Source organism: Salmo salar, chromosome ssa26, assembly GCF_905237065.1.
Source record: "Salmo salar chromosome ssa26, Ssal_v3.1, whole genome shotgun sequence".
NCBI lineage: Eukaryota > Metazoa > Chordata > Actinopteri > Salmoniformes > Salmonidae > Salmo > Salmo salar.
The window spans coordinates 13,585,203-13,600,363 of NC_059467.1; the positions used below are offsets into that span (position 1 = coordinate 13,585,203).

General features: G+C 43.5%; 1 protein-coding gene across 1 annotated transcript in view; it reads right to left on the minus strand.

The window, feature by feature from the left end:
• The window catches only part of LOC106587292 (T-cell immunomodulatory protein), a 108,104-nt gene that overhangs the window by 67,411 nt on the left and 25,532 nt on the right, over positions 1-15,161 (minus strand). The window contains exons 8-9 of the mRNA XM_014175543.2: positions 12,940-13,021; positions 7,843-7,937 (exon numbers count right to left, since the gene is read on the minus strand). Of these exons, the coding sequence (XP_014031018.1) occupies positions 7,843-7,937; positions 12,940-13,021 (177 nt within the window). The remainder of the gene's footprint in view (positions 1-7,842; positions 7,938-12,939; positions 13,022-15,161) is intronic.

The following is a 15,161-nucleotide window of genomic DNA, read 5'->3' on the forward strand; positions in this document are numbered from 1 at the left end:
AGTTTAAATGTATTTGGCTAAGGTGTATTTAAACTTCCGACTTCAACTGTACGTCCCAATGATTTGTTTTGGCCAGGTTACATAGAAACTGGGGAATGAAACCTAAATCATGTATTTAAGCTAATTAGTACTGTGTACGGTAACAAACACTACACCGCTAAATTAAACTGCTGAGCCCACGCACGCACACCCAGTCTCTCACTTCTATAAGTGCTCCCAAAAGTACTCTGAAAACACAACACATTTTAGGGCTTAACTGCCACTTAGCAAACAGAAACTATGCTAATGGCAACTTGGGATGAAGCTCACCTTGGACACAGCAGTGCACAGACAACCTTGCGTCACTCAAGTGTTCCACAAAATGGATTACGCTGGGTCATTGGTGAGTTGATCCTCAACAGTGGAGTCTGATAATAAAAAGAGGAACTTCTCTGCATCTTGGCTAGGAGTGCTGCTTCACCATCAGCTCTACTCACAGCTGGTCTTACATAGGGGAGCAGAAGTCTATCATCAGCATTGTGCTGACTGACACTTTACTTGGTTCATTAGACCTCAACGCTTTCTACTGTGCATACAAATGATCCCCATTGATTGATTGATTGATTGATTATCTATATATATAAAATTATGAGAGGTGATGGAGAAAGAAATACAGAGAGCGAGAGAACAAGCGATATAGAGAGCGAGAGAGAGAAGAGTACATTGACTAAAGGGATTTCAGACACTTTTTCAAATGGAAGACATCCAGACAAAGTTTATAAATAACCGTAAGGAGCTGCCAGGCAGCCTGGGTGCCAGCCAGTCAGACGTACTGTGAGGCAGTGGGTGACTCTAGGAGCTGAACAAACCCAAACCATCCCTACCAGGCTGGCAGCCAGCATACCAGACTAACATACTTTCCTGCACAACAATCCCAATAGATCGCTAAAGATGTATACAACACATCATATTCCAGGCCAGCGGCTTGATGAGTGCTGCTTTCTGTTTCCTTTCTAATGCCATTTTGAGAGGAGAGAGAGAGACAGAGAGAGGAGGGGGAGAGAGGGATAGAGGAGGGGAAGAGAGGGAGAGAGAGGATGTGTTCAGAATACCAACAGGAGGACTGACTGAGCCTCCCAGTGGCAAGGCAGTCTGCTGAGCTGAAGCCTGCTGAAACTGCTCCAGAGCTGCCTATAGAAGCGTGACTGACTGGGGGAAACAGGGAGGGTTGGAGGTGCTGGATATGACAGGAGAAGTGCAGCCATTGTCCCAGTGTCTTTACAGAGAGCTCTCTCTCTGACGTAGGTCTGATCCCTCCTAGAAGAGAAAGTAGATTTATGCTGCATGTTGGAGGGAAGGGAGGGGCAGTGGGATAGCAGTGGCTGAGTGGAGTGCTCCTCTGATGGATGGAGACAATCATCCTTCATTACCCCTGCTGGATCATGGCTCCATCTCCATTCCCATGAGTCAGTCTCTAGGCCCTCCACTTCCAGTCAGCCTCCATTTCAGTGCCTCAGGTTTGGACATAGACACACAGAGGAGCTTGTGCCTAGTTTTACACTGTGTGTGTCCATCTTTCAGTTGGAGAGGGATTCATGTTCTCTTACTCAGACAGGCTAACATGGATATAAAAAGACATGTTCTGGTCTTCAAGGTAAAGACCACTTCTTCCCATCAGGCCCATTTAAAAAAAGGCACATCACATGCTCTCAACTGTACCGTGACTGACAGAGGAGCAGAGGAGAGGAGAGATGTTACGGTGGAGATGAGGAATTGTACATTTTTGCTGCAGATGTATGGAGGGGAGAGATCTAGGTCCGGTTTGAGCCGACGGGATGTTATAAAAACACACATAAGGTATTCATTCTCCTTGCGTCTCCCGATCCTCACCGCTCCTGATTGGGTTAATCAGCCTGAGCAGAACGCAGAGGATCAACCCATAGATTAATCAAGCGGGAACCAGAAAAGGCCAGGCAATCAGTGTCATCCTAGACAACCAGCCTCTCAGTAATTAACTGACTCTGCTAGGGAATTTCCATTTATTTAAAAAATATTGTTGCTATTATTATTATTATTATTATTATTTCCTGGTAATTAGGAGCAACACTCCAACCATGTATTTGCCTTTGTTGTCACTCAAGCAAAAAATATTGTAATATCCCCACAAACAGATACTTTTCCCATATACAGCATTAACATCTGTTTGGGATGTTTAGAATGAATTTACTAAATCAGCAAATATTGCGCATATCAGGAAGTGAGTGACTATCACATACATCACAACAATGACTCAAAAGGGTGTCACTGTGTTTTTATAAACATCAGGCCGACTAGACGTCCTCAATCTAGGCTAACACCTTACAGCAGATGTGGGCAAAGTAAACGTTGCAAAGCAAAATAGGAGACGCAACACACAGTGCATGTTGATGGCATCAGTATTATTATTTTACAGCAGGTGCAGTGTGTGGAAGATGGAGATCATGCATAAGGCGATTACCCAGGTAATACGAATGGTAGAGTCTGCAAGGCCTGCATTAGTAGACTCATAAGGTCACAAAACCTTGATTATTTGAAGGTCAGGCAGAGAAGCCTAGCACATTTGAATAATGAGGTGAGCATGAAGCCTAACATGCAATCCCACTTTATCATTTAAATGAAGTTGTTAAACACTACTTCTTGATATGCGTGTAATCATTCAGAGAGGTTTACACATTTTTCTATTTTTATAGAGTGCCCTAAACATTTCACTTAAATTCTGAAATTCATTGGATCAAAAGGTCAATGGATTTAACATATATCACTGGAAGAGGTGACGGTGCAGGGACGAAAAAAATACACGATGATCTTTTTAAATCTGGGAAAATATAACGGTGTTTTCTCCTCCAAGGTAATTCTCAACATTTGATGGTGAGAGAGGGAAGCGGCAGGCATACAAATGTCATTTTATCAGTCCCAGAGAAATCTCAGTGTACAACACAGCACATACACACCGTTCTCGTCAACACATTGTTTACTAAAGCTACAGTGTTAGCAGGTTCCCTCCTATCGATTCGCCATCGCGGCAGCGACGGTTCATTAGGCCAAGAAATTAAAATGTCAGAAGCCGCGGGGAACGGCAGACGAGGTGCCATTATATCCATAGAGAACATAGACGTCGCCGTGGACAACATCAAAAACAATGCATCTAATGAACTCCCTGCTTTATGATCCGCAAAGGAAAAACTATATCGCTCATCACATCATCACTGCAAAGCCATTCCAGTTCATTCCCAAGACTGCATCTAGCGAGCAGCTGTTTTGTTCTTTCAATTCCCATGGAGAGCAGCCTATTATTATGATTCATACCACAGTATTGTTGAATACTCATTTCTGATTGGCTAAAAAGGGAATTTTAGAGTTAGCATTAAAACCAGATATATTGGACAGCTGGAAAAGACACATTTGAAGTAGTTCCAACAATAAGCGCCTTTTTACCTTTCTAAAGCACTGCACCATGCAGACCGTACTTGCTACCATGTTACAGAAAGTCAAATCAACAACCACACAAACCGAAATTGGATACATTCTAAACGCAGGTCCAACGAGGAAAAACGTACTTAGCTAACTAGGATTCATTTGTTTTTGCAGAGACATATTTTTTTGCAGCATCTACTGACCTAACATGGTGAGTACCGTCCATCAATGAGTACGGTTACATGCACACAATAATGCGAATATTGTGGATATTCAGAGTAATGCAATAGTTTGATTAAACGTTTACATGCTTTGCAAGAAGAACAATTTCCCAAATAATCATGTTTAACGTTACATGGACACATCTGAAATCAGGCTACCTGATGGCACTCTGATGAACGCAGAGAAAATTGCCAATCAAAATAAACGCTCTACCACAGTGACCATGTTAATTTTGTTAAGCATATCTGTTTGTGAGTTCGGACAATTAACGTTTGAATGTGGGAACTACTTCTAAGAAGTATACATTCAGTTGTTCCGAACTCACATCACTCGCGCTAAAGAGGGAGGGTCGCTAGGCTGATTGCACATGCGCCGATCAAATACACCACTGGAACGCCGAATAAGGTCTTTACGCGCTAATAATTCTAAAGATTTCTCAGAAAACCTGGTGTTTTAGTCGGCGTATGCTTACTTCGAGTTTGACTTTACGCCGATTAAGATAAACAGATATAGGTGTTTATATGACTATTGCATAATCTGCCTACTGCCATAAAACAGTTTAATATGGAATTATTACTGTGCATGTAAATGTCCTCAATGCTGCTGTCATCACGCAAGTGGCACTATGCTGTCAAATCCTCCCACTTTCTACACTGAACAAACATATAAATGCAACATGTAAAGTGTTGGTCTGAGCTGGAATAAAAAAAATCCCAGATATTTTCCATATGCACAAAAAGCTTATTTTGTTATTACTTTGCCTTCTCAGCATTTTGCAGTGTTGCTGATTTTCGGCACAAATTTGTATACATCTCTGTTAGTGAACATTTCTCCTTTGTCACAATAATCCCTGCTGAACAATATTTCTGGTCTGTAATAAAGCCCTTTTGTGGGGAAAAACTCATTCTGATTGGCTGGGCCTGGCTCCCCAGTGGGAGAGCCTGGCTGCCAAGTGGGTGTGCCTATGCCCTCCAAGGCCCACCCATGGCTGTACCCCTGCCCAGTCATGTGAAATCCATAGATTAGGGCCTAATGAATTTATTTCAGTTGACTGATTTCCTTATATGAACTGTAACTCAGTAAAACCTTTGAAATTGTTGCGTTTATATTTTTGTTCAGTATAGTTTGACCAGCTGTTTTCAGCAACTGGTATTGTTGAATTCGGTTATGTTGGCAGATTTGCTAGCAACCAACGATTTAGCTAGCTTTTAACCTAGTGTTTCATTTGCAATGTGATCTCTACTGTAATGAACAGTCCTGAGACGAGAGCAACTTTTCGATGCCAGGTGAAATCGCGAATCGTCAGCTCATTGTTATGGATGTATCCAAATAAATGCCACTGGAAAACAGTTTAATCAAATGCAGCTATTCTGTTATTCTGGATGCACTGTTTGACGTGACTGTGCTAGCTATAGTTGGCTAAGAACGTTGCCAGCTATCATGCAACCGAATAAACGAACGACTGGGTCACGTCTCTGGCAACCAGGTTTGTTGGGATGATAAAAGTTGAATGTACTTATCAAAATGAAAATATAAATTAAAACATGTCATTTCTATTCTATACCAGTAAATGTGTGCTTCAGTATTGTTTTCTTTGGAATATGTGGTACTGTATAAGCGGGGAAAACGCCTCTGCTCTGTACATTACCTTGGAAAAATTAACTCCACGGAAGGACTCCGCTATACCGTCGTCCATTAATTCTAAGGTAATGTACAGAACGTCGGCGTTTAGCCCTTACTTAAATTATATATGTAATCTAGGATGGATTTATGTATATTGCATGTCACATTTTTCTCCTGATAGATTTAGAGATGCAGAGGATGTTACGATATTTTTAACAATGGAAGCCAAGAAAAAATGCCTAACACAAATGTGAAAAAAGATAACATAGGGGAAATGCAAGAGGTGCCGATTTGTGAAGAAGAGAGCAAGAGCAAAGAAAAGAAAGAGAGAGAGGGTGTATTTCATTGTCCTGTGATGAATAAAGAAACATTGAACAGGTGTCCCTGAGACCAAAAGAGAGAGAGAGTGGGGAGGCAGAGCTGATGACAAAGCTGGTGACAGACTACACCCACATGTCAGCATGTCACAAAGACAGAGGGTATCTGTGGATGGCACCTGGTGCTACCGTGCCCTGTGTCCGGCTGTCTCAGACTGATGGCCTGACTCGTTCACACTGGAAACTTGGCAGTGTATATTAAATCGGTGGGGTGGAGATAATGGCCATGTCCTGTTCCACTCTCCTATGCAATCAGGTGACGGGGGCTTGGCTGGGATTCAACTCAACTGTCTGTTCCCACTCACACCCTGAGTCTTCAGATGATTGACTGGTCATCCAAATGGATCAAGAAGATGTAGGCTACCTAACGCCACTCACTCACACGGCTCGACTAGCTCTTCCATTCAGGACAGTGTCCCCATGCTGTAATGGTGCCAGCAGCACAGCAGAATGCTGAGAAGGAAAAGTAATAACAAATCAGGCAGCAGGAACATAAATATTATTTATCTTCCTCCCAAAAATAAATACAAAAGAAACAATCTGACCAGCTCCAGATACTGTCAAACCTCGGGACAAAGCGTTGGTTATGCAGTACATGAAAATGAAATGAATAACAGTTTGTGGTGCCGGGAGAAGGAAGGGAGGTGGAGATGTACGGGCCAACCCATGAACCCTCCCCACTCTGCATTGGAATTCCTTGCACATCCCTTGGCGTTTACTCATGCCCCCTCAGACAATCCGCCGTTCCCCTCTCCATGTTTTATGGATGGGCTTTCCTCCCGGCACACCGATTAAGGGACAATCAAATCCTAGGACGCCTCCCGGTCCACGGATCCCCGTCTCTGGGGGAACGGCCGGATATAGACTCCATTAAAATTTCTGTATCCTGTCAGAGCGGGGACACAGACTCCTCCCCCGACCACGGACACAGAGGCCTGGGTGAAATTAAACCTACACTCACAAGAGAGATACTAATACTTCATGGATATGGGGTGGATTGGTATCGGTCTGGATGGATATGGTAGGTAGATGTATGGAGTTCCACCTATAGGAGAAAATAGCCTATCCCTTCTCATGCAGCAATTCAATGAGACCCAGTGTGCTATGCTCATATTCAGAGGGCGTGTACACATGCAGTGTGAGTGAATTAGCAGCGGATTAGCGTGATGGAAATAACACACCGCGAGATCAAATGGTCTCAATCAGTGTGTGTGTGTGGGGGGGGGGGGCATGTTCCTGCACACAATGACACGTGCACATCTGTACAGAAGCATACACACCTGCAGGAACATACAAGGAACACGTACCTACACAGACAAAGATCCCAGACACTGATTGAACAGAGCATCTCCTCCTACCAAGCTTCTAATCCAATCATGTCTCGTGGCCTGCGGTCAGAGGGAGCTACACAGGCTAGCTGAGAGAAAATGAGCAGGAACTCTGTGGTGCTCCCCACCCCACTGGGCTCAGTCCACGAGAGAGAGAGAGAGTAGAAAAACAGAGGCGGAGGGAGATGAAAGATGGATAGTGACAGAGTATATAGAAAGTGGAGAAGATAAGTGAGTAAAGGTAGAAGTGGCTAGCTAGAGGACACCAATATGAAAGTTAGACGATAGCTAATGGAATCAACTAGGGAAAACTTTTCCAACTCCTCATCTCTGACAGTGAAGAACTGAACAGTATGACAACCAAACAAAAGCCAACATATGTTCTGCCATCTTTCTCATTTCCTTCTCCCTCAGTCTTCTCCTGCTCAAATCTTAATTGTCTGTGACAGGCATACAAAAGCAGACGTTTGTGGTGGGAAAATATGAAAGCAGTGCTGACTTATCTTCTCTGCAAGACCCTCATTAGTCTCTGAGTGGCTATGAACTCATTTTCTCTATTGTAGTCCTGCCACTTATGAGTGCTGTCGATCTCCTGGATGGGGGGAGTAATTATGAGGGAGAGTGGTTCTGAGACTAAGAAACGGGAATTAGACAGAGGTGGTGCAGGTATTGGCTGTGTCACTCAGCAACTCTCGTAAAGGAAACCTGGTGTTAACAGCACGACCAAGAGGCTCATGCCTGGGAGAAGAAAAAAAAAACGGATACTCAAACCTGTAAATGATGAGGGCAGGGCTAGTTTAGTTTAAGGATGGAGCAGGATTTGAGGTCTCTTGTCAGGTTTCAATGGGGGGGTACTGTACCTCAGGTTCCCCGGGCTTAGAAAGGTAGATGGCACTCCTGTGGCATGCATCGTCCAGACACACTGGGAGAAGGTGGTCCTGGGACCCATCTCCATCTGGAAGAAAAAGAGAAAGACATGAATAAAATGAGGAGCAACAAAAAAAGCAGGATGATGGGAAAACTGAAATGAACAGAGACAGAACAGCGGAGGTAAGAGTAAAAATATTCAATCAGAGCACCGAGGAAAGAAAAGAGAGAGAGATGGCAGGTGGGGAGAGAGTGAGTGAGGTAAAAGGTGAATGATAGAGACTAATACAGTAGTTTCACAATCGGAGCGAGCTTGTCAGTATTTATTCTGTGTTATCATCCACTGATGTTTACTGTCAGACCAGTAGGATGGCACTGGCTCCCACTGATGAACCACATTACTATTCAGATGGAGAGATAGGAGGAGAAGAAAGAGAGATGGAGAGAGCGAGAGAGAGAAAGGGAAACTGCAGTGCCTGGTGAAGCTATGATGCCGGGTGACACTCCCATTGGCATTCATAGGATACGACACAGGACCAATAATAATGCAAATCAGAGGCCGGGCCTGCAGAGAAACCCAGAGATTACACACTCTCCACTCATCCACACCTCCTGTATCCCCCTGGCCCAGGGAACCAGCCTGCAGCCAGACACATTACAACCCCCAAGTCTGTAATCTTATCTGGACCCTGCCATGCAACCAGACCTGGGTAGGGCTAAGGAGGCTCTTTCTGTGTCTGTGTGTCAATGTGAGAAGTTGTATTTGTGTGTGTGTGTGTGTGTGTGTGTGTCAATGTGAAAAGCTGTGTCTGTGTGTCAATGTGAAAAGTTGTATTTGTGTGTGTGTGTGTGTGTGTCGGTGCGCGCCGATTAAAGAGAACTATGTATGAGGTGTTATCCTTGACGACGACCATTAAGTATTTCAGACTTTCTTACCATGACACTGATCCCAATCCAAAAGCCAAGAATAACATGTCACTATTTTGCCTCTACAACACTTCTCTCAAAAAGAGACAGAGAAGATGAAGTGTACCAGGAGAACAGAGAAATATCACACCAGAAGAGATGAAAAAAAAAAAAAACAATGCCTGGGAGAGGCAGGGGAAGAAAAAAAGAATCAAGGGTGCATCACAAATACCCCATACATATTCAAAAAGCATTACCTGAGAAGACTCTAGGCACACGGACCACTGTAGTTCTACCACAGAGCTGTCACTATGAAGACACTAATGGAGGAGAGGAAATCGACCGGGTAGCGTTCAGGTTTTTAAAACGTCACCTCAGATGTACGCTAGTACATGAGCTACTTCAGCTCGGAGAGAAAAGAAGAAAAAAAAAACAGAACACAAATCATCATGTCATCAACGTAATTCCTCTAACTGCATTAGCAGTCAACTCTTCCCGTGGTCCTTAGCTGTGCAGTCTCCATCAATGAATTATGCATTGGGCGCTGTCGCTTTGAGAAATGCAATTACAGCTACGATAAGGCAGATGGGAATGTTTTGTCTGGCGTACGTTGTGCATGCATTAAGACTAGGGTGGCGTGGCTATAGTGTGACGGAAGTGTTGCGCCAGCGGATGCAGCCGTTAACCTGCGGCTTACTTCAACAGACACTCTAATCGAGTCATTCTGATGCACGTGTCAAACTCATCTCACGGAAGGCCGAGTGTCTGCGGGTTTTCGCTCCTCCCTTGTCCTTGATTGATGAATTAAGGTCACTAATTAGTAAGGAACTCCCCTCACCTGGTTGTCTCGGTCTTAACTAAAAAGGGGGAGAGAAAAAAACTGCAGGCCCTCCATGGAATGAGTTTGACACACCTGTCTGATGAGTCTTTGGAAGAAAGGCTCATCTTAGAATTGGTAACACTGAAAAACCACACAATGAATGTGTATGCATGTGGACGTAAAATGGAAACAGCCCAACATTATATTACCTTTATCACTATTTGAAAGCTCATAGATTCATGTTACGGATGAATTGTTGATGATGCAGTGAGTGTGAGTTGGAGAAGCGCTTTAGGAGGAAGGTCACTCCTGTATCCGCCATCTCTCACTGAGGTGTAGGCGAAAATTGAAAGCTTGGAGTGTGATCAGAATAATTCCCACTCCGAATCAAGCAGACACGTCACGCTCCTCACTTTCCTATCTCCCTCTCTCTAGTCCTCCCTCTCCCAGCTCCATCTCCCTCGGTCTCTGTTCTATCTGCACACATCCAGCTTTTCTGTGCCCTTTTTTTCCTTTTTATTTCTCGCACATTGAAATCATTTGAGTCTTTGAAGCATCCAGTCTCCTCTTTCATTCCTCTCCCGGAGGTCATATACCCCCCCCCCATCTCCAAAGAACAGGTGCTCTGAATCCAATATATATTTTTAATTAGGTGCTGATATTCAAATCGGCACCAAAGGCTCTCAGGGAACAAAAGTGAAATCAAGGATAACGTGCTTTGAAGATCAAGCGCAATTAAGCTCTTTAAACTCGTTGCAGGCGTGTGCTGGCCTTTGCTCCCGGTGCTCATGCCTACCTGGCTTGATGCAGTGACAGGGGCCACGTTAGCATCATGATGCCCTTGGTGACTGGTGGAAGGCCAACCAAGAAGCGGCTGCTACAATTGACCATAGTTCTCCCTGCACTGTGTTTGGGTGAGGGTGTGTGTGTGTCAGTATTGGATATTCCATCCCCTCCCTAGGTCCTGCCATGTCAAAGACAATCTCTTCTAAAGCAGGCCAGAGCGCCACATTGTGCTCCATCGATCTAATAGTCAGTCAGCAGCAACCTCACCTCTGATTCGTTACTTTATCAGCAGAGACGAGCAAATGTATGCATGTGTGTGTGTGTGTGTGTGTGTGTGTATATATATATATATATATGAGTGTGTGTGGTGTGGGAGAACCTTTTCAAGTGCAAGCAAGCGCAGAAAAAGAAAAGGATGGAAAATATAATGAATTTAAGTGGTTTTAATAGAAGGTAATGAGAGGGCAACGTGCAGCAATTGGGAGCGCCAACATCAACACTCCTTGTGTTTCATACAATGAATGGTCAGTCCGTCTTGATTCATTAGTCATCCTTTTCCATTTAAACAGCACCACCTGCACATGTGACACTGATTCTCAGCTGGCCCCTCTCCGGATGTTGTGTTTAACGATCTACAACAAAGCTTTCTTAGTATCCAACAAGTTTTCTCTGCCCTTAACCTTGTTCTGAACACCTCCAAAACAAAGGTCATGTGGTTTGGTAAGAAGAATGCCCCCCTCCCCACAGGTGTTATTACTACCTCTGAGGGTTTAGAGCTTGAGATAGTCACCTCATACAAGTACTTGGGAGTATGGCTAGACGGTACACTGTCCTTCTCTCAGCACATATCAAAGCTGCAGGCTAAAGTTAAATCTAGACTTGGTTTCCTCTATCGTAATCACTCCTCTTTCACCCCAGCTGCAAAACGAACCCTGATTCAGATGACCATCCTACCCATGCTAGATTACGGAGACGTAATTTATAGATCGGCAGGTAAGGGTGCTCTCGAGCGGCTAGATGTTCTTTACCATTCGGCCATCAGATTTGCCGCCAATGCTCCTTATAGGACACATCACTGCACTCTATACTCCTCTGTAAACTGGTCATCTCTGTATACCTGACGCAAGACTCACTGGTTGATGCTTATTTATAAAACCCTCTTAGGCCTCACTCCTCCCTATCTGAGATATATACTACAGCCCTCATCCTCCACATACAACACCCGTTCTGCCAGTCACATTCTGTTAAAGGTCACCAAAGCACACACATCCCTGGGTCGCTCGTCTTTCCAGTTTGCTGCAGCTAGTGGCTGGAATGAGCTGCAACAAACACTCGAACCGGACAGTTTTATCTCCATCTCTTCATTCAAAGACTCAATCATGGACACTCTTACTGACAGTTGTGGCTGCTTTGCGTGATGTATTGTTGTCTCTACCTTCTTGCCCTTTGTGCTGTTGTCTGTGCCCAATAATGTTTGGACCCTCTTTTGTGCTGCTGCCATGTTGTGTTGCTACCATGTTGTTGTCATGTTGTGTTGCCACCATGCTGCGTTGTCATGTGTTGCTGCCATGCTTTGTCGTCTTAGGTTTCTCTTTATGTAGTGTTGTCTCTCGTCATGATGTGTTTTGTCCTATATTTGTATTTAATTTATTCATATGTTTAATCCCAGGCCCCGTGTAGCGTCACAAACAGGGGCAAAAGCAAAACGCATTCCAGTTGATCCTTATTAACCTCCAGAGCCTGAAAGTGTAAAAGCATTGACAAGATCTATCCCTCTGAATCTTTAGGTCTTTGACCACCTCCGCTTAACCTTCCTCACCATGGTAACAGCTTGAAGTGACATTTCCATAGTAACAAAGTGAAAAGAAGATTAAAAAAAAAAGATTGAAAAAAAGTGAGAAGTTCTTGTTTGCTCAGATAAGCTTGAGATTTGAACATAAAGGCCAAGTCCGTCTGAAATAAAGAATTAAATTCACACAGAAAACCACATAGGTAATTTCCCTTGGTATTTCCCTGGGCTCATGAATCATTTGCATTTTGGGATGAGGAAATTTGTACTCTAAATATTTCATGACACCCCCGACTGTTAAAATATTGATATTGGCAATAATGTGTATGTATATATTTGTTTGTGTGCGTGTTTCATCCAGTAAAAATGCAATAAATAGTTTACTTAAAGTGGATATGCTGCTTCATGATATGGAGTAGATTAGAACCCTGTGGTCGATCTAGAAATCAATTCTGGAAATGTTGTCCGGCCACCTTGTTTAGGACCTACTTCAACTTTAAAATTACAACTCATTTACTAGGACTGAGATTTTACTTCAACACCCAAGCCAACAAACTTCAGAACAAGGAGTAAAGATGAGACGTTCTAACTAGATGAGATGTTGGGAAACTCTGTGCTCTCTCTCTGTCTGGGAAATCCTATTAGATCAGAGCTGTTTGAAAATGTCATCCCCGAAGAGCACAGACAGTTACGTTTAGGGGCCTTTGAAGACAGACACCAACAATTCCTGGCACTGCAAAAGAGCAATGATGGAACTGGGAGTTTAAAAGACCGAATGAGAAAACTCACCAAAGTCGACGAAACAAGACTGGCCAACTTTCTTGACATTTTCTGGTATACTTCCTGGCTGGGTTTTGGTGAAGTTCCCATCCTGAAAGAAAAAGTAAAGTTCAGATTAAACGCAGAATGATTTTTCCTTTGAGATATACATAAACACAAGTTGCCAGAGTAGATACAGTAGGCTACTGTACATTTCAAAACTGAATGATTGAAAGGACAAATAGCATGGTCCTTTGACCAACCATTAGTCAGGGACTGCTTTAATTGTGTGGGCAGGCAGAGTAGGTGACAGGGGACACAGCGGGTGACAGGGGACCAGTAGAAAAGTGCAGCGAGGGCAACAGCAGGGAAGGAGCAGGCATGATCAGCCTGACGTTTGAATTGATTTCAGCTCAGTGGTGTGCTGAACTACAGGAGCTCCATGCAGTTAGCAGTCATGCTAAGAGTCAGCCAAAGGAACAGACAGTGCTTTGGTCTTGAATGCCAAGAGAGACAGAGAAAAAAAAACGCTCACACACATACAGACCCACATGTAACAAACGGCACAACGGCCATACTGCAGCCTACAATCCTAACAAAACAACCTCCAGTTGTCAGCTCACTGCCAACATCAGTTGTTAGCACAGCAGGCATCGAGAGATAATAAATAGTCTGCGAGAGATTACACATAGATTTAGTAGTGAGGAGACATGGGCTTCAGGGCTATTTTAGGATAATCTTAGAGATGGAGTTGTGTCAATGCCAATCTGTCAGCAGATTATTTCTAAGGTGATGGAGAGGGCCTTGAGCTCAATGGGAGTCATGGTCGTCACTGAATGAGTGTTTGTTGGAGAAATGAGCTCATGATCAGCTAGATACATTGGAGTCTGAAATTATTGACACCCTTGATAAAAAGAGGAGCAAAAATGACTGTTTAATTCAAATACTGAGCTACCCTGTATATTGTATGCAAAACAAATTGAGAAATTATATTATTTTATACTAATTCAATTGCTCAAAGGAAGAGATATTTTTAAACAAGTCATATTTTTTCTCTCTCTCAAAAAGATAAGTGTCGAAATTATTGGCACCCCATGTTTTCAATACTTTGTGCACCCTCCCCTTGCAATGATAATGGCACTGAGCTGTAATAAAAATAAAATAATAAAAAAGAGATTGGAGAACACTTTGGAAGGGATCTTAGACCATTGCACCATACCAAATATTTCACGATCATTGATATCCTTCGGTCTGTGCTTATAAACTCACTGCCCTCTTCAATTCAAACCACAGGTTTTCAACAGGTTCAAGTTCGGAGACTGAGATCAGTGTTTGTCTTATTATTATATACAGTATTTTTCTCTCATCTTTATAAAAGGGTACCAATAATTTCAGAGGTGACTATATGTGATACACTCTAATATAAATCTTGATGGCTGAGCTTTGAGATTCAAGCTGCAATCGTCTCTCTAGACAAATGGTTTCTGTTTACCGTATATAAATATGGCAGAAGTGTCAGTGCGTGTCTGTGTTCTTATTAGACTCTGGCCTCTTGGGGGACTGGTGTCCAGTGACCAACACAAGTGACATTCATGAACACAGAGCTCTCAGCGGACCCTGACGCAAGGCCCCAGAGAGCAGGAACACTCTCCTTTTACCACGTAGATACCCTCTGGCCTTTACACTCCAGCCAGAGGGAACACGCTGCACCCAAGAACCATGCAGTTAGCTACATATAGAAACACACTAGCAGGCTGGGATACACATGGCTCAGTTGTAGGTTCTGCCGGCTTCTTGCAACCCAAAGATATGCCCCATTACCTTAGAACAGGGGAGGGAAATTCCAGTCCTCGAGGGCCTGATTGGTGTCACAGTTTTGGCCCAGCCCCAGCTAACACACCTGACTCCAATAATCACCTAATCATGATCGTCAATTTAGAATGCAATTTGATTAATCAGCTGTGTTTGCTAGGGATGGAGAAAAAGTATGACATCAAATCAGGCCCTTGAGCACTGGAGTTGCCCACCCCTGCCTTAGAATGTGGGGTCCCAAAAAGAAAATGTCAAATACTTTTCTCAAACAGGAGTTGCTTTAGTTTTGAAACCATCATGTGAATGCAGCAGGACTTCCCTCCCTACTCCGTGACTCTACATGATGTGGCATAATGAATCGTGTATTTGGCACAAAAACAGAAAAGGGGGAGATATTGGGGGGCTGTAAAACTCTTCCTCTCTCCTTATCTCCTTCTCCC